The 21,888-nt window shown below is 37.3% G+C and overlaps 4 protein-coding genes across 7 annotated transcripts; 3 read left to right on the top strand and 1 right to left on the bottom strand.

Moving 5' to 3' along the window:
* Positions 1–716: 716 nt before the first annotated feature.
* Positions 717–10,589, top strand: LOC111485101. 4 transcript variants are annotated; one of them, XM_023131811.1, is made up of 16 exons: positions 727–813; positions 881–966; positions 2,938–3,449; positions 3,542–3,815; positions 4,183–4,481; positions 4,789–4,971; positions 5,228–5,977; positions 6,083–6,177; positions 6,275–6,334; positions 6,430–6,518; positions 6,993–7,559; positions 8,101–8,175; positions 8,358–8,428; positions 8,525–8,582; positions 9,094–9,358; positions 9,527–10,589. In XM_023131811.1, exons 3-16 carry the CDS (start codon positions 3,019–3,021, stop codon positions 10,228–10,230), a joined length of 3,921 nt encoding a protein of 1,306 aa, XP_022987579.1. In that variant the 5' UTR covers positions 727–813; positions 881–966; positions 2,938–3,018; the 3' UTR covers positions 10,231–10,589. The 4 variants fall into 4 exon arrangements, with proteins under 4 accessions (XP_022987581.1, XP_022987580.1, XP_022987578.1 ...); XM_023131813.1 differs by having other exon boundaries at positions 717–966; positions 6,284–6,334; XM_023131812.1 differs by having other exon boundaries at positions 717–966; positions 9,536–10,589.
* A 77-nt stretch (positions 10,590–10,666) lies between these two features.
* On the top strand, positions 10,667–12,666 carry LOC111485316. The gene is made up of 3 exons (XM_023132146.1): positions 10,667–10,958; positions 11,261–11,354; positions 12,315–12,666. The coding sequence occupies exons 1-3, from the start codon at positions 10,849–10,851 to the stop codon at positions 12,444–12,446; spliced, it is 336 nt and encodes a 111-aa protein (XP_022987914.1). The 5' UTR covers positions 10,667–10,848; the 3' UTR covers positions 12,447–12,666.
* Positions 12,667–13,149: 483 nt separating this feature from the next.
* LOC111485219 (mitogen-activated protein kinase kinase 2-like) lies at positions 13,150–17,601 on the bottom strand. The gene is made up of 9 exons (XM_023132001.1): positions 17,255–17,601; positions 17,076–17,160; positions 16,295–16,429; positions 15,377–15,601; positions 15,098–15,280; positions 14,719–14,942; positions 14,502–14,547; positions 14,302–14,401; positions 13,150–13,534 (listed from the first exon to the last, which is right to left on the bottom strand). Exons 1-8 carry the CDS (start codon positions 17,332–17,334, stop codon positions 14,312–14,314), a joined length of 1,068 nt encoding a protein of 355 aa, XP_022987769.1. The 5' UTR covers positions 17,335–17,601; the 3' UTR covers positions 13,150–13,534; positions 14,302–14,311.
* Positions 17,602–19,298: 1,697 nt separating this feature from the next.
* Positions 19,299–20,976, top strand: LOC111485165 (CREB-regulated transcription coactivator 1-like). The gene has a single exon (XM_023131915.1). The coding sequence runs from the start codon at positions 19,349–19,351 to the stop codon at positions 20,924–20,926; it is 1,578 nt and encodes a 525-aa protein (XP_022987683.1). The 5' UTR covers positions 19,299–19,348; the 3' UTR covers positions 20,927–20,976.
* Positions 20,977–21,888: the final 912 nt, after the last annotated feature.

Raw genomic sequence — 21,888 nt, 5'->3', positions numbered from 1 at the left:
TTTTTTTTTTTTTTTTTTTTTTTTTTTTTTTTTTTTTTTTTTTTTTTTTTTTTTTTTTTAGAAATTGAGATTGATAAACCGAACTTAGGTAAGGTAAATGTCACACATTAGATTCTTTTAATCTCGTAAATCGTGTAAAGTCTCATACTCTATAACCACACGTATATTTATAGATATATTTGATAAAACCGAACAAATTACAATCTAATAACTCAATTATCAAATTCTATTTAAAGCATAAATTGATCGTAAAATTTAAAAAGATAATTAAAACTATCCAAAGTAACTAATTAATGTAACAAGTTGGGTTTGATATGAATTAAAAAAAATGGACGAATATAAATATAGTTTATATTTATAATTAAATTTTGTTATAGAATTCAAGATTTATTATCAAATAAATTTGAACCATTGCTAATTATCTAAAATTAAATAATATAAAAAAATCGAAAAAAAAAAATACATTATTTAAATGAAATTCTGGTAACCAGTTATTTAATTATGAGGTATTTTTCTTCGGGGTATAAACAAAACCTACTCTGAAACAAAATCAATTTTCATCCGGTGGAAAGTCCATGTGCCGGTTCGCAATCGCAAACGATAACCGGAACCAAGCCAGGAAGCAGGTTCGACCGGGTCTAACCACTATCTTCCCAAAATACTCCGATTCCCAACACCAGTTTTGATTTATAGGCCAGATAGTACATGGGCATAATCGTAATTTAGCCCTGACAATTTTCATTGACGATCGAAGCAATGAGCTTCCTCCTCCATGGCTTCGCATGAACAACCTTCAATCTGGAGCTTCAACTCGTACGTGAAAAAAAAATTGTTATTTTTTATCATTATATTTTTTCTTTACTACTATCCGATTCTGTAGGAATTTTCCAAACCTCGGATGTCCTGGATCGTAGTAGCTCGAGTTGAGCACGAATAACGACGATTTGTTTCGGATTGAAAGTTGAGGTAGATTCATTTTATTTTTTAGTTTAATTATGAGTTTTAATCGAATTGAATTATTGCATTTTTGCTGTTGTTTCTTAGTGTTTCTGGTTGTATGGAGTTGGATTGGAGGTGTTTTACGTATCTCGAGAATTTAGCTTCTAGGGTTCCTTCTTTCAAATGTGCGGTTTTCTGTTTAGATTTTGGTTGGGTAGTTATTGATGGAAGTGTAATTAACATAAGGTCAACGAAGTAGAAAGGAAACATTCTATAATAATTTTTGGAGCTTCGAGCTGGAAATACTTTTATAGCAGAATTTAGATGGGCATGTCAGTTGGTTATTGGAGTCAAGTTTATGAATGGAAAGGTCATGGAAAAGATATCAAAGCTGCAGATACGGAGTGGAGTACTGTATGATGAAACTTGGTTCTTTCCAGAAATGAAATGTAGGAATCTCCTTAAGTTAAACATATTTTATACTTGACATTTGTTGTTTACTTGGTTTCTTTGGATATGGATTTTTGTCCATTTTTATTACTATTTGTGAATTTTGGATCTTGGACTCTCCAAGTGATTGGAACGTTTATGAACTATATTACGGTGGTATTAATCATTAGGCCAGCCATATGTGAGTTGAAATGCATTAGTTGATCCAGCTGCGTGCTATTTTTCATAAACTGTTATACTAACTTTAAGAGTCAATCTTCTCTGGTTTCTTCCAGTTCGTTTGTCGGTTTAACCATACAATTCTGGTATAATGAAACTGCAACTACGTCTATACTGTTCGTTTTAGGATTTTTAAAGAGGAGTGTCTATGATCAACTGAAGTAAGGTCAAATGGTTAAGGTGTTAGAATCTCGATAAGAATGTTAGAGGTTTGAACCTCACTCCTACGAGGTTATTTGTGTTCATTGGAGGGTAGAGGTATATGCACATGGTCAATTGCCATAGCTTGAGCACATTGAATTTCTGCATCTTTATCTTTAGAAAAGTTTAGTTTCTTACATATTTTTTCATCTAATACATAATTAAGACCCTCATAGATGTAATACCTGACTGGAACTTGTGTGCCTGTGTACATGAGCGAAATGTAGGTGGGATTATGACTCTAAAGAGCTCCAGCGTGAGATAAAAATGCTGTGTCTTACATGGTTTGCAATTTGATCATGCTTGGGTCCTTCTTGTATTTGGTTTTATTTAACAGATAGTTTCCCTTTTGGAAAAAAAAAAAAAAAAAAAAGGGGATTCTCACTTCAATGCGAGTATCCTCACTTTAAGGAGGAGGATGAGGAGGTGGTTTGGTTAAGTATGAATAGTTGACTATTATGTTGGAAGATTTAGAGCATAAACATAGGATTGGAGAGAGGTTGTCAAGAACCAATAGCTAGTAGACAATGTAATGTAGTAAGTTATACCTATGGAAGTGAAGGAGAATGTATTGAACTCCACAGATGCAAGGTTATGAAAGTATCTACAGGTACCTTGGTTCATATAATGTTGGAATACAAGATTGTCTTGGACCAGGAAAATATTTCTGACACTTGGGCACAGGTTATCTATTTAGTGGATCAATTATACAATCATCGCCTTTTCACCCGTCTCCTTTTGCATGTAAATATCTTTTCAGTGAAATTTCCTTTTGATGAAAGTATTATACACCATTTAATTAGAAAATTGGTCTTTTGTTTTGTTGAGATAGTTTTATCTTATTATTCTATACTAGTTAGAATTCTTGGTCTTAAGAGGACACAAGGAATTGAGTGGTAGGGACTAGGGAGTAAACAGATGAGACAATGTTTAGTTTCTGACCCAAAGTTTGTGTTCCCTAAAGTGGAATATTCACTCAATAGGATTCCAGAGACATGTTTCTTAGTTAAACAGCTTTTCCTGTATTTATATACTGAAGTGCTACTTTTTTTTGCCTCTGAATATTAGGGTGTGAAATTCTTCCCTGTTTGGACTCCTATTAATTTTATTTTTAACAATCTTGGATAGGTAAACAATCTTATTGTTTCAAAGTAAGAGTCCAAATCTCCTTCCTGTGTGTTACTTTGCTTGCTATGGCATGGATGATGCATGGACTCTAACCTGATGGTGATGTCTAGCAAGTTTGAATTCACTTCAGGGAGCCCGGATAGACCGTTACAATCTAGTGGGCAACGTGGAGCCCACATGGCCGTTCCACTAGACAGATCTGGTAGCTTTCGTGAGAGTTTGGAGAATCCAAATTTATCTACTCTTCCAAATATGTCGAGAAGTGCTTCTGCTGTATCACAAGGGGACGTTTTAAATTTCTTGCAATGCTTGCATTTTGGTCGAAAGTTGGTTGCCACAGATGAAAAGTCTAATCGTCAAGGGGACTTCAGCAGACAGTTACAACTTGCTCTTAGTATGTCACCTGATGATTCTCCATCTAGTTCTTCAAAAGGTAAATTGCCATCATCTGTGATGCGAGAAGAAATCAAGCGGATGAAGGGTAGTCTACGGGAGTGCTCTGTCAAAGCCAGGTAGTTCTTCATAAACTTGTATTTTGAATCTGAATTTGTCCAAGTTATTTGTCAGATCCTTTGATTTTTTTTTATTATTTTCTTCGGAACAGGGAACACTTAAAAATTTTCAATGAAGCCTTATCTGTATTTAACAAGTTTTTCCCAAGTGTACCATCAAAAAAGAGGTCCCGGTTAGAAGGTTATAACAATGAGCGGTCCAATTTCATTGTATCCGGTGAGCGGTCAGCTAGGGGGCAAGTAGGTAAGTTTGGAAATCAGAGTAACACGGCTGTTTTTGAACATGAGATGCAGAAATCTGAAGAACGAATTAAAAACGCTATGCCCAATAAACGCACGAGAACTTCTTTGGTGGATTCAAGGGGGGTTTGTACCTTATACCTCTTACATATTTATGTGCATTTATTGCTTTTTATTCTATATTTTGACCCTGTTTCATTTTGTATATGTATGTTTTATATGGTTAACTCATTACAATAGTTTCTTTGTAGTTGTCCAAATTGTCTTTCCTTTTTTATGTTTGACAAAACTTTGATACCCATATTTGTCTTGCTTAAATCTTATGTCATACTTAAATTTCTCTTTTTTACTAGTAGATTTTCACAATGTTATTAATCTGTTGCCACAATGTTATTAATCTGTTGCAGTTTTCCTTGAATTTATGCTGAAATTTATATGAAATTCAGCTCCTCTTCTGTTCCTTGACATTTTTCATGGATTTCAAATTCTACAGATGGATGTTCGTGGTAATGCTCCTGTGAGACCATCTGGAGGTGCTGATAGGGAAAGAGATGCACTAAGACTTGCAAATAGTTGTGCTGTTCCAGGTGAAGACAGGAGTTTATCAATTGGCGTTGATGGTTGGGAGAAGTCAAAAATGAAGAAAAGGCGATCTGGAATAAAGTCAGATGTCTCTTCAAGCAGTCAGTCAACCAAACCAGTTGATAGTTATGATGAAGTTAAGCAGCAATTGCAGCAAAGACCGGTTTCTGATGCTCGATCACGAATGAATAAAGATAGCCATGGGTTTAGGTATGACTTATTGACTATTGTAAACATCCTCCTATGTCCACCATTTGACCATATGGCTTAATGACATGTATTTATGTATCAACTTGACGACTAAATTTTTTGTAATGATTGAATTAGTTATGGTCCATGCTACATTTAGTCATATACTCTGATAAATATCTGTGATATTTCTGATGAAAATGATGCTGGAATATGCATGCAAATCCTTATCACTTATATTTTACTTCATACTATGGTTTTATGCTTGAAGCTTGCATAGTCTAGAATTGCCCCTTGGAGAGTGATAATTATAATGTGGTTTTTATAGGCCAGGGGTGGCTAATGGAGCTCCTGGTGTTGGAAAATCTGAAGGTGTTGCTCAACAGAATGGCTTGGGTATTCGTTCATCCATGTCCAGGACTGATTTGGACGGCAATTCCCTTGTCAGTGACAGGAGAGATATTTCTATTGTTTCGGACAAAGAAAGAGTGAACCTCCGGGGTGTTAATAAGTATAACTCTTCCTTACTACAATAAAATATTTTCATTTTTTAAATGATCAAAGCCGTCTACTGCATAGTCTTTTGAATCTTTTTGCTGCATTTCTCCCCTTTCACATGTACTTTCCTTCCGTTTAATTTTTGGATCTTAGTTGGTTTAAACTCTTCTCCAAGCATTATTACAAATTTGAGATTTGAAATGTCCTTCACATCTGTTCCCTCTGTTTTGACCATATGCTTATGAGTTTTTCATCTTTCAATTGGTTAGGTCAAATGTTCGCAACGATATTGTTTTAACCAGCCCTACATCAAATGCTAAAGTGAATCCATCTGTTCGTGCTCCACGGTCCAGTTCAGGCATTGCTCCAAAATTTTCTCCGGTTGTTCATAGAGCAGTTCCTTCTAATGATTGGGATATGTCAAATTGCACAAATAAGCCTACTGCTGGTGGTGGTGTGAACAATCGCAAACGCATGACATCAATGCGGTCCTCATCCCCTCCAGTTTCCCAATGGGCAGGCCAGAGGCCACAGAAGATCTCCCGCATTGCAAGGAGGACCAATCTGGTTCCTATTGCTTCAAGCAATGATGATACTCCTTTGGATAACACATCTGATGTTGGGGGCAATGATACTGGCTCGGGATTTGGTAGACGCATGTCTGGTAGTTCTCCCCAGCAAGTGAAAATAAAAGGTGAACCATTATCCTCAGCTGCCCTATCTGAAAGTGAGGAATCTGGGGCTGCTGAGATCAAATCTAGAGAGAACACCCGAAAATCGGACCATTTAGATGATAAATCTGAACACGGTGTTCAGAAGGTACCTACCTTAGTTCTGCCGAATAGGAAGAATAAATTGATTGATGAAGACATTGGAGATGGGATTCGGAGACAAGGGAGGACTGGTCGTGCTTTCACATCCACTAGGTCTCTCATGCCAATGACAGTTGAGAAGATTGAGACTGTCGGAACTGCAAAACAGCTTAGAAGTACCAGACATGGATTTGATAAAGTTGAAAGGTTAGACATATTTTGCACATATAAAGTTTCTAGCTTATCTATAAAATGTCATTGCGGTATTTCATTTAGTTCCAAAATTCTCATAATTTTTCAAATTCCATTCAGCAAGGCAGGTCGTCCACCTACTAGGAAATTTACTGACCGCAAGGCATATAAACGTCATAAGCATTCAGCAATGAATGTGGGGACAGATTTTCTTGGTAAATTGTACTTCGGCTTTATACTTCAGCTTCTTTGTTAGCGTGAGAATTCCTCCCCCATATCACCCTTTGTCTAATCATGTTTGGTCGACTTTAGTTGGATCAGATTACGGGCGTGAGGAGCTAATGGCTGCTGCTAATGCTGTTATAAATCCTGGTTTGTTCTTAGGTTTCAGCATACATGTTTCTCTACGGATGTGAAATGCTATTATCTCTCTCATGCTGCATATGTTAATAACACTGCTACAACAGGTCACACTTTTTTCAGCCCATTTTGGAGACAGATGGAGCCATTCTTTCGTTTTATATCTGAAGCAGATATTACACACTTAAGAAAACAAGTATGGCCTATTTTTTTCTATCTACCATTAGTTTTCTTCTTTCGTTCTACCTCTTTATTTTAATCCTGCAGGTATGGCCAGATGGTTATTTTCTCCTTGTAGTGCTACGAATATGTATATGTTATATTTCAGCATCTCGAATTAAGTAAAGTATAGTGGGAGAGACGTTCTCTCAGTTTGGCTTTATTCGAGGTTATTGAGCGGAGACTAATAAGGAGAACTTTCTTATTAGTGGGTTGCATAAGCTTCCTAAAATATGAAACTTTCTTTTGAACTTTTCTCTGTTTCTAGTCATCTAGCAGTAGTGTTCTGTTTCATCTGTGCTCCTTTTGACTTTCTTGCCTATCATCCTTGGTTTATTTGAACAAATCATTTCTTGGACTGCCATCTGAATTAGTTATGGTATAAAGCTGGTGTACTTTTATGTCAAAACTATCCTAATTTTTCTATGTTCCTTCTTGGTTTCTCTTTCAGGGAGATCTTGAAGTTACTGCATCAGGGCCAAAAGTTGTTTCAGACAAGGACACTTCCAATATTAGTCTCGATGATTTTGAGCACCTTGAAAATGAAGCAAGAGGAGAAGTTCCTTTAGGACATTTAATTCACGAGTCTAAAGATCATACCGTGGTTCCTTTATACCAGAGACTCTTAGCCTCGTTAATTCCAGAGGAGGTTGCTGACAACAAAAGTGAGGACACCAAGTATGATAATTACGGAATGTCCGACTTAGATGAAGATTTTAAACCAAACAAATTGAGTCACGAAATTTTACCTAGTTCTCAGCTTTCTGTGCATTCGGCTAATGATGATTATAACATGAGAGGAGGATCAGGTTCAGATCAACATATGCCTGAAACAGATAGACAGAGCATCCCAAACTCTGTGATGATGTTAAATTTCTCAAATTCCCTGAATGGCTTGGTCTCCAATCAAACCTTGATGCCTGGAATGGTCTGTTCAGAGTTGCAGTATGATGACATGCCGTTGAATGAGAAACTTCTCTTGGAGATTCAAAGTATTGGAATTTTCCCAGATTCAGTGGTATGTTTACATTCAACTAATTAATTCTTCAATAGAGGAAAGAGAGTACGACATTCCTCTGATGGCTACTTATGTATCTTGCTCAATACCTGAAGTGGTTTTATATGTGAATAAACAATAAACATTTAACTGCTTGCTGGAATTTTCTAGCTCAAGTGTTAAAATTGAACTTGCGAGTTCTTTTTTAAATATTAAAATCATGTGTCGTCGTATAAACAACTCACTGTTTCTATTTTTAACTTGTATGTATCATAAGTAGTGACTATTCCCACAGATCCCTGCAATCCTTTAATTCTAAAGTGAAAATATGAAAACATGGTTTTCTTATTTAATAAATGTTATGGAACTGCCAAATGTCTATGAAGTGCTAATGCACATAAGTGGATGTGGCTCTTGGTATGGATATTGCGTTTTTTTTTATTCCATTGTAAGCCATGCATTAAGTTTTGTCTCTTACACGTACTTTGTGCTAATTCCATTCTTTCTGTTTTATTCCTTTGTAATTATAAATCAATTGAATAATGCTCTTTGTTTTTTTCAGCCTGAAATGTTGCAGTTAGATGAGGAAGAGATCACTAACGACATCCGTCTGTTGGAAGAGAAGAAGAATGAGCTGGTACACCTTTAATAAGTTAAAACTAGCAAATTTTATCAATTCATGCTATACTTATATCTACATATTTGTCATGGCTTGGTACCTGCATTTTTTTTTAATTCTCAGCTCATTGTGGTAAGACTCACACGTACAATATATTATTTCCTAAGCAATTTTCTGGTTTTATTCAATGATACAAATAGGTTTCAAGAAAGAACTCTTTGCTTGACAAACTGTTACAATCTGCCTTGGCCACAAAGCAGCTTCAAGAAAAGTATAGTTTCCTCTTTGGACTATTTAATGTATAGCATTTTAACATCCATAAATCTTCTCCATATTCAAGGTGTTAACATCTTTTAAATCTTTTCAGAGAGTTTGAAAGGCTTGCCATGGATAAACTTGTGGCAATGGCTTACGGGAAGTATATGGTAATCTCCCCCCCTCAGCTTTATATGTTAGCTTCGTCCAACTTGTTGGCTTTCCCTATATGTTTCACTTTTGTTCCGTTGTCCTTAGCACATGAACTCCTAGTGACCGCTGCAATCCCTGTGTGATATGCATGAATCTTTTAAAGTTGGACAATAGTTTCAGGTAACTGATGAAGACGTAATTGGAAATGGATAAAGGAAATTTTTGCTTCCGCGTTCTGTTTTCTTTTCCCTCTAGAATGAGAACTATTAAATGGTTTTAAATTTTTTTTGTAGCAGAAGTATGGAATGAATGATTTAATTTTTGTTGGGAGATTCATTTTAGTAAAACAAAACTAGTGATACATTTTTCCTTTTTCTTTCTCGTCATCTTTTTAATTCTAGTTTCATTTGTTGAGAATGAGTGATTTCTTTCATCTCCACTTATTCTCAAGCCCATTATGGTCTGAAATGTTGTTGTATATTGCTATCCTCTTATGGAAATATAAGTTACGAAATTCTTGGTCAACAGGCTTGCAAAGTTTCTAATGCCTCCAGTGGAAAGAGTTCCAGTAACAAAATGGCAAAGCAAGCTGCCTTGGCATTTGTTAAAAGAACATTGAACCGATGTCATAAATTTGAGGATACAGGAAAGAGCTTCTTCAGTGAGCCTTCATTTCGAGAGATATATTCTTCCTGGTCTGTCAATCCCAATAGTGAAAGACAATCAGATCCTGTGGAGGGTGAATCGGAGAAATCATATGCCTCCATTCAATCTCTGGATGCAAGAGTCTCAGGTGTGTCTTAAGATGCCTTGTAGAAATTTGTGAAATTCTTCCAATAATCCTGTGATATCTTCAACATGAACCTCAATATTGCCATTGGTGTCATTCTGAACTTTTCTATTTGATATTTTCTCCATTATTTTCATGTATATCGTGTATGAAATTGATATACTTCTGCAGCTTTGGCAGGTTCACAGAATAGCCCTTCATACTTTAGTCAGAATGTGGAAAACCACGATGTTACCTCCGGCAATGTGCGCCCACCTGCTAATCACCAATCTGAGCGAACAACTGGAAGAGAAGAATTATGGTCAAACAGGGTGAAAAAGAGAGAACTGTTGCTTGATGATGTTGGTAATGCAGGTGGCCCGTCTGTCATTGGGAGTTGTATTTCAAGCAGTGCAAAAGGGAAGAGGAGTGAAAGGGATAGAGATGGTAAAGGGCATAACAGAGAGGTGTCATCTAGAAATGGAACCAAAATCGGTAGGCCAACACTATCCAATACTAAAGGGGAAAGGAAAACTAAGACAAAGCCTAAGCAGAAAACTGCCCAATTGTCAATTTCTGTTAATGGCCTTCTAGGCAAGATGCCAGAGCAACCAAAACCAGCATTGTCTCCTGTACTAAAATCAAGTACTTCAACTGGTGGTTCAAAAGAAAAGGATCAGTTTGGCTTGGATGGACTTGATGACCCCGAGTCCGTGGATTTATCTAACTTTCAATTGCCAGGCATGGATGTATTAGGTGTTCCTGATGATCTTGATGGCCAGGGTCAGGATCTGGGTTCATGGTTAAATATTGATGATGATGGTTTACAAGATCAAGACTTCATGGGCCTTGAGATTCCAATGGATGACCTCTCAGATTTAAATATGATGGTTTGAAGTTGCTCTCCTTGTATAGTCTTCAAGACTTGTTTATTAATATTTTACAAACTAAAGGGAAATCCTACGTTAAGGGTGACTGGTAGTTGCATAGTTATTGGCTACCAATCCAAATTAGGTTATTAGATTCTTTTTGAGGCTCCTCTTCAAGTTATTTCAAGTAAATGTTTCGGATGTTTGGAATTTTGCTCCTGTATTTAGTTGGTGACTTTGACTGTAAAGATAGCCTTGTTCAAGCTACAAGTTAGTATAGTCATAGTGATATCTAGGGTACACAGTATCCTTCATGTAGCTTTTTGATCAGAGAATGATACCTCTTGTACATAAGCTTATATTTGAAATAAATCATCCTTTTATTCTACAAAGGTCTGTAAATTGTTTGTTAACTCTATTTCTTAATTTCTTTTGGTACATAATTCTTTTAGTATAGTTTATCTGTGGAACTGCTGCAGCAGATGTTTATTCTACAAGGGTCTGTAAAATCTGCTTGGGAACGCAAGGTAAGTCTTGAAGTTGCAATTTATAAATTATATACTCCTGATATTATTACTTGTGCTTTGATCATCATTAACGATCTTAAAGTACTTGGGTTTTGCAAGTGTATGATCATCGTTAACAATGTATTCAGAACTTATGGAGCCAAGACATCATGGTGTGGAGGATTCTAGTATAAGATCGAAAAGGAGTAACAAATCGCAGGCTTCTAGAGAGCTTTCTTTGGTAAAAAAGTATCAATGAAATTTCATTTCCCAATTTATGTTGATAAAAATTTGCTTGTCAAATTCATAATGTTGTATTTACTATCCATATGAAGTTTATGCTTCCAAGAGGACCATGAAGAAGCCAGTTAATTAATCTTGATACATGATATCAAATTTAAGAGGTATTTTGAGAGTTTCTAAGTTGCAATACATTACTTGAGTTTTCTGAAGAACCTTGTGTGTACTAGGAACAGAGCTGTAGTTGCATCTGTATATGGGATACTGATACTATAGCCTTCTTGATAGATCTGCTGGCGTGTCTTGTGCAGGTCTTCAATCCATTCACTTAGGGAAGTGGGTTACAGTTTCCGTAACTTTGATGTTACAAAAAGTGCATTTGCCTGGTCGCTACAAAAACTTGAGGTAATGAAAGTTTCAGTTTCTCATTTTCATCCAGCCTCTTCAAGATTGAAGCTAGGATACTGATTGGATGTATCATATTCATACTGATAAAATTTTAGAGCAAAAGAAAAATGATGCAAAAGGGATAGTGTAAAGGTCCAAGTTCACCGCTAGTAGATATTGTTCTTTTCGGACTTTCCCTCAAGGTTTTTAAAACGCGTCTACTATGGAGAGAGTCTAGTCCTACACCTACCAGTGTCTCGCACCGTCCGGTAACTTGGCTCTGATATTATTTATAACAGCCCAAGAGAGTCTAGTCCTACACCGACCAGTGTCTCGCACCGTCCGGTAACTTGGCTCTGATATTATTTATAACAGCCCAAGCTCACCGCTAGCAGATATTGTTCTCTTTGGGCTTTCCCTTTCGAGTTTTCCCTCAAAGTTTTTAAAACGCCCGTTAGGGAGAGGTTTTCATGCCTTATAAAGAATGCTTCGTTCTCCTTCCCAACGGACGTGGGATCTCACGGATAGACTCTTTTTATTGTTATTATTATTATTGATATGCTTATTTCTATTGCTGCATGTCTCCAATTTATCTCCATTAGAAACTTGAGGTAATTCCAAACGGAATACATTTTCCTAGTCAATACAATAGGTTGTGATAAATAAAATTGAAAAAGTAGGATGTTAGTTTATCATGGTCATCCAGCCCCTTTAAGATCAAAACTTGAAATTTATTCTAGGTTTGTTAGTGTGTTGTTTGGATGGTCAAAATTACACAACTAATTTGCTGCAGTCTCTGGATTTCTTTTGCACGCACCTATTCTTCCTATATTACAAAAGAAATAACAGTTTACGCTCTTTATGTTTAGGAAATAGAAACCATTTATTGTTATCAGTTTAAGCTTTGTCAATACTGATCATTGTTATCTTTTAGAGGAAATATAGGCACACTGAAAGTTTCAGTTTGACTACATGCAGGAAATAAGATCTGAAAATACTATTTGGCCATCAAATTCTAGGCTACGAAGATGTTCGGACTCGAAACCGATGGTGTTATACATGATCCACACCCGTTCAACTCCCAGGAAGGCTCGATGTTGGTTCCTCTGATATGTAGTAGTAACCTAGGGAGTATTTTCTTAGATTGTTCTTGGCTCTGTACTTCTTTCTATCAATCAACCCCCATCTCACTACGGCCAGTTTCTTACCATGACGGCCATTTGTATACTCCAGATATTCAAGGGACATAGGCATCCCTTACCATAACATTCCTTGCCATAAATGCATTATTTTTTCCTTGAATGATCACTTAGATCGAAATTTAATGTCAGATTACAGCGACAAATTGAAAATTAATATCAGATTGCGACGTGTCTGGGATGTGGATGATCTGAATTTGAAGGAGGAAGATAGGCTAGCAACAAACAAATGGTGTCTCTCTCTAATGAAGCTGAGATGTTGTGGATTCCTGCACTCTCTCTAATGAAGCTGAGACGTGGATTCTTGCACTTAGCCATGGTGAGAAACTCTCACGGGGAGGAGACAATGTTAGCCTCGAAGAGTTTAGGGTTTAGAGTTTAGCCAGACGAACTTGAATGATACCCTAACAAACCAAAGATGCAGCCAAGCGGTGCATCCAAGCCATGCTAGACGAACTTGAAAGATACAAGAGTTGGGTGGCCTCAGCAGGCAAGCTTTGATGTTTCTTTTTCCATTTTAGAAACTTATGGATGATTAGATTATGGCCATCCTCGTAATCTTTAGAATCTTCATGCACAAATTTAACTTAAGTTGACAATATAAAACAGAAACATGAGGACTAAAAATCATTCACACTCCCTCTGCTGTCATAACAAGTATTTATTTTCTTTTATGCTTCAAATTTTACATGGGGAGTGGTAGAATTGGATTACAAAATGTTACAAGGGGCCACGATTTGAAATCTCTCGACACGACATAATATCACGGTATCATTCTGATCCATCCACAAGAGGGATCAGAACCATCTAAATTGTGACCAGCAAAGGAGCAACTATCATCCCGTTTAGATTGAAACACCTCTTTCATTAAGAAGCAAACTGAAGTAAAACAAACAGCATTCATGAGAAAGTGAGATGGGAGCGGATTCCTTGTTCATCCTTGCAAGCCTTGAAATCAGCAAACAATTGAGATTCCCGTGTATGAGCCAGAATGATCAACTATAAAAAAGAAAATGATGCATTATCAGCTCAAACACCAGTTAATGACTAAGCTTGGTTAAGATAGACAGAGACAGAGGAGCATGTCTGGGTTATCCTGGACAATATCACACTTCTAACTTTCATTACTTCTAGAGATCTCAATTGGCCATGAATAAGGCATCATCGTCCATGCAAGATATTGTAATCTAAAGTAAAATGATAAACCAATCACCAAACCAGATAGATTTCAATTTCTAGTGACTACTTTTTTAGATCTGATTTTAGAAATTAACATATCTCATAAGTTAAACAGGTTTCATGTAGGCTCTTAAGCTTCTTGTGCTGCGTGTTCTTATATTTCCTATAGGTCACGGGTTCGATCTTGCTATATACACGGATACTTTCCCTTAAGTCTCGTCTAGAAGAAAGCAGGTATCTCTGATTTACTCATATTAGATATGCACGCAGTCATACACAGCTATGCTGGGGAACCATTGACGGATGTTCTAGATGCCCAACTTTGCAAATTAGCAAAGCTGAAAGCATAAGAATCTCTCACTACCAATGAGGATAAACAGTTGGTTTTTTAAAAAAATCATATCTGGGCTGAAGGGAAAACATGGCTTACATTACATGTTTTAGCATGCAAACATGAAGTCTGAAATTTCCACTCCATCGCACCAAATGATAGATTTCGTTGCTAAGTCGAGATTGCGTCACGTGATTCTCAACAGAATATAGAAAGATATCAAAAGTTTTTAAAGGGAACGTAGTTCCTAACATACCAGATAAAATTTAGAAAGTTGCAAGTGGAGACCCTGCATCATTGAAGTAAGATGACAGGTCAATATCTGTATCTTCATACATCTTGATGAAAGGATGTTCCTGAAAATCACACAAGAGGTGAACAAAAATTTCAGATTTATTTTCTCTATTGTGCAGACATCTTGATTATCAACATGTGGGAGGAAGAACTACTATATACCAAAAGTTCACGTGCTGACAGTCTATCCCTTGGGTCCTTTTGCACACTATTACATAAAAATAACCAGTTTCTGAGTTAGCATATGTAATGTGGAACACTTGAAATAAGCTAGAGTAAAAGAAAATATCTACTTACAGATAAAAATTCCTAATTGAAGTTCATATAATGATCGACAAATTCTCAGCACAAAGGATCCGAGGAAAAGTTGGATTCTTACCATGCAGAAATGAACGAACAGAAGTTGGGAGTAAATTGGTCAGCCGGAGCAGAAGGAGGTTCGCCCTCAACAATGGCTTCCATAAGCTCATAAAAATTAACCCATCCTCCCTCTTGCTCTGGTGGGGAATAAGGAAATTTTCCGGTTGCACACTCGAGAAATATCAGGCCCAAGCTCCAAATGTCACTTTTATTATCATATTTTTCTCCAATAATTCTCTCTGGCTATAAATGACAATGCAAATGCATAGAGACTCCAGTCAGTTTTACACATGTTTAGAAGGAAAAACGTATGGCTCTTTCCAGAAAAAAAAAAATGAAGGGAAGACAGACAGCCAGAGAATTGTATTTATGTGAATATATTGAGAAATGATACTCACAGACATATAGTTATACGTGCCAACAAAAGTATTAGCCTCTCCATATGTGCTTGCCATAATCGCACTGACACCAAAGTCAGTAATCTTGACTTCCCCTCTATGATTTATTAATAAATTAGAAGGCTTTAAGTCCCGATGAATGATGTGTCGATCATGGTGAAGGTATGACAACCCCTTCAGCACCTGTATGGAAGGAGAAAAGGAGTTAAAAGGAAGTCTACAATTATTTCCTAAATTTAAAAAGAACAAATTCTCCATATCCAAGCAGGTTCTACCTACCTGCTTACAAAGGGCAGCAAGATATGGTTCTTGAACTTGTTTAACCTTTTTCAAGAAATCTGCTAAAGAACCTCCATCCATGTACTCTAGGATGATATATATAGAGCCATTATCATAGAAAGATTGGTAACAGACAACTATATAAGGGCACTGCGCTGATTGATTGATTTTCAATTCTTGTGCAATCTGCTTGCGGTGAGACTCCTCAATTTTCATCTGAATTACCTGAAAGTGTATTCATTTGATATATGATATGTTATGATTTTTTCTTTTTGCTAATTAACGTGGATAGTTATTACTTTCTTTGTTGATTCTAAAATCTCTAATGGGAAGATTACAAGCAGGAATGTGAAACAGCTTGTCTTAACGCTGACTGACAGACTTAGCACAACAAAAAGCTATCCATTAATGTTCATATGGTAGAGTAGATTTAACTATTTATGGTTCAAACTGCGAAAGAAAAACATATCTTCTTTTATTAACCAGCTTTACGCTCACAAGAAAATAAGCTCAGAAATTCCATCAACTAAAATCCTCTCATTCCAATAAAGAAATCAACTAATGACATAGTCGTCAAGAAATTAAGGACCTTACAGAAAATAGCATCAAAATACTTGGAACTTAAAGAAAAAAAGAAAAAAAACTTAAATTCTCATGAAATATCCAAACACTGTCAACTTTTTTAAAAGAGTCCCAGCTAGCTTAGAAAGGACGATTTCAAAGCAAATAACTATTGAATATGTTAGTTTCAGAAAACTCCAAAGACAGATGAAGGGGGGCTAGTCGTTCATAGTTCAATATAATGACGATTAAGTTGCTCAAGCCTCTACTTGAAGCATCAACTAAAAAGTATATAAAGAACAGAAGTCAAAGGCAGACAATTTCTAGGAAGAAGATAACGCTTAAGCCGTGCAGTACCTTCAATGCAAAAAACTGAGCAGTCCATTTGTGCTGAACTAATTGCACGGTTCCACCATTTCCTTTTCCAATGACTTTAATTATGTCTATGTCCGCTAAACTCAGCTGATCATCTGTAGGCTTAATCGGAGGTGGCTGAACACATGGGTAGACAGAAACAAGTTAGTATCCTAATATATACACATCGTTCTCAAGGCATCATAGTCAACCACTTTTTTCCCTTTGATCCCTGTGTGTCTAAAAACAAACAAGTTTAGCGTAGGAATCGACATGTTATATACTTCAATTGATTGTATTCGATAATCATCTAGTTTTGGTTTTTTAAACATTACGAGTTGTTTTGTTTTTTTTTAAAAAAATCCGAACCAAGTTTTGAAAACCGAAAAAAAAAAAAGAGTAATTTCAAAAACTTATTATGTTTCTGCTTTTGGAACTTAGATAAGAATCTAAATATTTCTTTAAGAAAGTTAAAAGAGCATACTAAAGAAATAGTAAGGAAACAAGAACATTTCTAGTAAGGAAACAAGAACATTTTCAGTAAGGAAACAATAACATTTTTTAAGAACTAAAACGAAAAACCAAATCGATATTAAACAGTCTTACTTAACTAAGAGTTAGTACTAAATCTAAGCCCAATCACAATTGCAATCCATGGTTCATAAATCCATACTTAGTTGCAGAACATCTTTATCCTATGTAGCAAGAAATCGCGTAATTGAAAACTAGAGCACATTATTGTCCATCTAAAAATACACTGTGCTGCAAAACTGAGATTTCTTACTGCTTCAACTTCACTCTTGGAAACAATCCGAACCCCATCTCTGTTTACGAGCAGATCGCCATCCTTAAACGTGCCGCTCTGCGTTCTATACAAGAAAGAGAACCAAAATTCCAGATTCATCAGAACTTTCCACTTACGCAACACAAACAGCGAGAGAGAGAGAGAGAGAGAGAGATTACAGGAACTTCGCTATGGATTGGTCATCTTGAGGGAGATTGAGCTTGAGGTTGAGGTTGTTGCTGAAGCCTCCCTTCCTCATTGATGGCAGATCTCTTCCAGGCAGCAACCGTCTAGAATTGATACTGGAATTGAAGCTTTTGAGTGATGAATCGATGATTGGGAGAGGGATATAATTCACAGAGACATCAAGAACATAACTATAGATGAATTTATGAAGTAAAACGATTATTGGAAAAGTGTCTAGTAGTAGTTGAAATGGATAGATTTGCGAAAATTAACGACAATTATCATACAAAATTCTAACACAAAACCCTAATATTCGCCATTTTTGTCAGTCACAGCTGATTTAATTTTCAAAAAACACGCTTGCGCTTGATTGGAGGATGCGTGACCGTTTACTTTTCTTCTCCCTCCCCTTAATCTTTGACTTTTCTCTTTCTTTGAATTTTACCAACTATGTTCGTCCATTTATCCATGAGAGCACAGAGTCACGGTCATGTTCGTCTAAGGCCTGTTGTCCATGTGCGCATGCCCATGACAAGCCCAACCCTTCATGTCTTTTCATGTTTTAGTATTTTACTCTTGTAGTTCTAGGAACTATGACGTTTCGAAAAAATTATGTCTAAGCTTGCCATACATGAAAATGCCTCCAAATGTACTATAGTGGAATATGACTAGTTCTCAACTTCTCCCTACCAATAGTTATGTACTGTGAGTCGTTGTTGTTACTCTCTTGCTTGCATATATAACGTCTCTTTCAAAATCTCTCTTTCAAAAATCTTTCTCTACCCACGTTTTCTAAAACCTTCTTCTTAAACTGAGGTCAGAGGCTCGAACATAAGTCGCTTGGTTGTAGGCAACATAAGAACGAATTGACTTAGCTCACTTGTTGTTGGAAAGTGAGTGTCGAACAATCGCAAGTTCGCTGCCATCAAGAGTGCGATTGTGACACATAGTGTCCTTGCTGACACATCACCCAATGACTGATTGTGATAACATTTGTAAAAACTCAAGTCCACTGCTAATAGATATTGTCCGCTTTAGCTCGTTACATATCGCTGTCAATCTTACGGTTTTAAAACAGTCTATTAGGGAGAGGTTTTTGCACCCTTATAAAAATCACTTTGTTCCCCTCTCTAATCGATGTGAGATCTCACAATCCACACTTCTTAGGAGCCCAACATCCTCACTAGCACACCGCCCCGTGACTAACTCCGGTACCATTTACAACAATTCAAGCCCACTGTTAGCTGATATTGTCCGTGTTGGATGATGAAAGTCCCACATCGGCTAATTTAGGGAATGATCATGGGTTTATAAGTGAGGAATACTAACTCCATTGGTATGAGGCCTTTTGGGAAGCCCAAAGCAAAGCCATGAGAGCTTATGATCAAAGTGGACAATATCATACCATTGTGGAGAGTCGTGTTCATCTAACATGGTATCATAGTCATGCCCTAAACTTAAAAAATGACTAAGACTCCAAAGGAGTCGAGCCTCGATTAAGGGGAGGCGTGCTTTGTGAGGCACGAAGGTAGTCAAAAATGACTAAGACAGGCGGTGGAAACTACCAAGCTGGAGTACGGTAGGGGCAGAGGGAATTTCCGGTGAAGCGGTGAAATGCGTAGAGATCGGAAAGAACACCAACGTACTCCAAAGGAGTCGAGCCTCGATTAAGGGGAGGCGTGCTTTGTTCGAGCGGAGGTGTGGCTAATTTAGGGAATGATCATCCATTGTGGAGAGTCGTGTTTGTCTAACAGTCTGTTTTTGCCTATTACGTATCATCATCAGCCTTATAGTTTGAAAACGAATTTACGAATCTTATCCCTAAAATTTTATTAGACTCCTAAAATAATAATCAAAGGAACGATCATTAAAATTCACACGTACCCCTCAAATAATGTTCCGGCCAAATAGTGGCATTACATTTCCCTAATCTTACCTAACCAAAATTTTGTCCTATTCGATTTTTATATTATACATATATTTTTATTTTATTATTAATTCCATTTTAAACAAACTGAAAAAGAAAGAGAGAGAGCACAGTGGAAGTTCCATTGTTCTTCAAAATCAGAGCTCAAACACGCCATTTCATGGAGCCAAACAGCAGCGCACCACTGTCCTGGGCACTGCCGATGCGCCGCCGTAGGTCCTCATCTCCGCCTTTGATTTCTTTGCCGGTTTTGATTATTCTCTTGCCGACGCTGTCTTTGATTCTCTTGTTCTTCGCAATCCGTCTGCTTCTTTCGCTCACGAATCAAGTTTTTTGGCCTAATTCGGTGAAGAAAAGCTGGGATTCGTTCAATGTTTTCCTTGTTCTGTTTGTGATTATCTGCGGCATTAATGGTAGACGAAAGGACGACGAACCGACCGCCGCTGACGTCGGAGAAAGCTGTGGTTCTGGTCGGAGAATGGTTGAGGTGAACGGGGACTCGGAGTTATCGCAGCATGGGTTTGAATTTGCAGAGAGGAGATTTTATGATTCGGTGATGAGAACGCCGGGAACGGCGACGGTGGTGACGGACCTGAGACATGAATCGCCGCGGGAAAATGGAAATGATGGGAATAAGTTCCTCTTCTTTGATGATTTTGAAACAAACAAGTTTCGTTCGCGGTCCTTCTCGTACAGAGCGCGAGGATGTGAAATAGAAGAATCGCCGGCGGAGATTAAGGTTATTCCGGTTGATTCGTTTGTGGCTAATTCGTCTCCGGCGTCTCACAGGATGAAGTCTCCCAATCCCCAGCCTCCGCCGCCTCCGCCGCCGCCGCCGGTTACTCGAAGGAAATCGAGGCAGACTATCGAGAAAAAGGAGGAAGTTCGCGAGGTCAGTACGAATAATGCTGAAATCGCGAAGTCACAATGGCCGCCGCTACCGCCGCGAACAGTTATTCCTCCGTCGCCGATTCGAGTTCGGCTGGAGGAGAAGTTTCGAAAGAGTGAACGGAAGAAGACAAATGTTAAGAAAGAGATAGCAATAGCGTTGGCTTCACTGTATAGGAAGAGAAAGACGAAGCAGAAAGCTAGAGATATCTACGACGGCGATCGACACTCTCCAACTGATCAACGACCACCGCCGCCTCCACCTCCTCCTCCGCCTCCTTCCTTCTTCCGCATATTCAAAAAACAAAACAAGAACAAGGAAGCTCCGTCCGAATCTGCACCGCTGCCGCCTGTCTCGTCGTCATCCCGTTCAACAAAGAAGAAAAATCAGATCCCCCCTCCGCCTTCACCGCCACCGCCACCATCATCACGGCAGAAAAATTCGACCGCTAGCCCCCGACCGCCTCTACCACCCAGGGTTCAAAATTCCACCGTCGAAAACCAAGTCATAAACAGCGCGGTACGGAATCCCTCAGAAACCATTCCACCGCCGTACCAAACGACGACGGACGTGAAATCCAGGGTTCGAGGCGATACCGTCGGGTCACAGAGCTCCGAAACGTTTTATTGCGGATCTCCGGAACCAGTTAACGTCGGTTCGTCGTCGACTAACGGGACGTCAGAGCCGGCCGTCGAAGTAAACGGAGTGGGGCCGGTTTTCTGTCCCAGCCCGGACGTTAACATCATAGCAGCAAATTTCATTGCCAGGCTAAGGGGTGAGTGGAGACTAGAGAGGATGAATTCGGTAAGGGAGAAAGAAATGTTGGGCCAGGCCCAACTTACGAACTAAGGGCGGGCCTAGGCCCAAATGTTTAGAATCTCCCTCGCTAACTGAGAATATCCGAAAAATTAGGTTTTTTTTGGTTAATCCTCTCCTTAGTGTGTTGTGTTGAGATTTATACGTAATTAATTAATTATTTTTATTACTTTATTTACCATTAATATTATCTATTTAATTAAAATATAAATTTATTACATTACAATTAATATTATCTATTTAATTAAAATATAAAGTTATTAATGTAATAGTATGATTGACATGTTCAAATAATAATCTAAATGGTCAAATATTATATGGATAAGCTTTAGTGTTTTTATTCCGGTAACAACCCTATTATACGGTCTAATTTGTAATCATTACAAATGATTTGATCGAAGTCGTTACACGTAAATAAGGTATCTTATAGAATGAATTTGTATAAGACTTGACCAAAAAACATTTAACTTCTTTTTATAAATTAAATTCTATCTTAATCGTTATTAACTTTGAAGGGAGGTTCTCTATTGGGGAATAGGAGGAGGAGGGATACTCTACAAATAACAAATATAGTAGATGATTTGTTCTCAAACTACTAATTTTATAACTTGAACAAACGCCCCCACCTTATTGTTCACAGAATTAATTTTATAACTTGAACAAAGGCTCCACCTTATTGTTCACAGACTTAATTTATGATTGGATTATGAATAAATGGTTGATCATAGGAGGATGAGTGTTACATTGAAGACCTAATTATAGGTTAAAATAGACTTCTGACTCAACTGTAATTATAAACAACACGGGAATGATTGACTATAATAATTATATCATAGACCTAATATATCCTACCATACAAAAATGCAACTTAGGTTTAGAATGAAGTAACTAAATTGGATAATTAAAGGGTTTAATTAATTAATTTTGTATCTAGTGATCTAATTCATAGTTCAATTTAATAAAAAAAAATCTTCAAATATTGTAAAAGAAAAAAT

This window comes from Cucurbita maxima, unplaced genomic scaffold (genome assembly GCF_002738345.1).
Source record: "Cucurbita maxima cultivar Rimu unplaced genomic scaffold, Cmax_1.0 Cma_Scf00010, whole genome shotgun sequence".
In the NCBI taxonomy this organism is placed as follows: domain Eukaryota; kingdom Viridiplantae; phylum Streptophyta; class Magnoliopsida; order Cucurbitales; family Cucurbitaceae; genus Cucurbita; species Cucurbita maxima.
Note: the sequence above shows the minus strand (reverse complement) of the source record. Positions and strands in the feature narration are given on the sequence as shown.

Coding starts and splice junctions, on each gene's coding strand:
- LOC111485101 (XM_023131810.1), top strand. CDS start 3,019: ATGGACTCTAACCTGATGGTGATGTCTAGCAAGTTTGAATTCACTTCA. Junction 6,178..6,274: donor TGTGGGGACAGATTTTCTTG/GTAAATTGTACT, acceptor GGTCGACTTTAG/TTGGATCAGATTACGGGCGT. Junction 9,359..9,526: donor TCTGGATGCAAGAGTCTCAG/GTGTGTCTTAAG, acceptor ATACTTCTGCAG/CTTTGGCAGGTTCACAGAAT.
- LOC111485316 (XM_023132146.1), top strand. CDS start 10,849: ATGTATTCAGAACTTATGGAGCCAAGACATCATGGTGTGGAGGATTCT. Junction 10,959..11,260: donor GAGCTTTCTTTGGTAAAAAA/GTATCAATGAAA, acceptor TGTCTTGTGCAG/GTCTTCAATCCATTCACTTA. Junction 11,355..12,314: donor GGTCGCTACAAAAACTTGAG/GTAATGAAAGTT, acceptor GACTACATGCAG/GAAATAAGATCTGAAAATAC.
- LOC111485219 (XM_023132001.1), bottom strand. CDS start 17,334: ATGAGGAAGGGAGGCTTCAGCAACAACCTCAACCTCAAGCTCAATCTC. Junction 15,281..15,376: donor TTGCTGCCCTTTGTAAGCAG/GTAGGTAGAACC, acceptor CCTTCCATACAG/GTGCTGAAGGGGTTGTCATA. Junction 14,943..15,097: donor GCACGTATAACTATATGTCT/GTGAGTATCATT, acceptor TGTCATTTATAG/CCAGAGAGAATTATTGGAGA.
- LOC111485165 (XM_023131915.1), top strand. CDS start 19,349: ATGGAGCCAAACAGCAGCGCACCACTGTCCTGGGCACTGCCGATGCGC.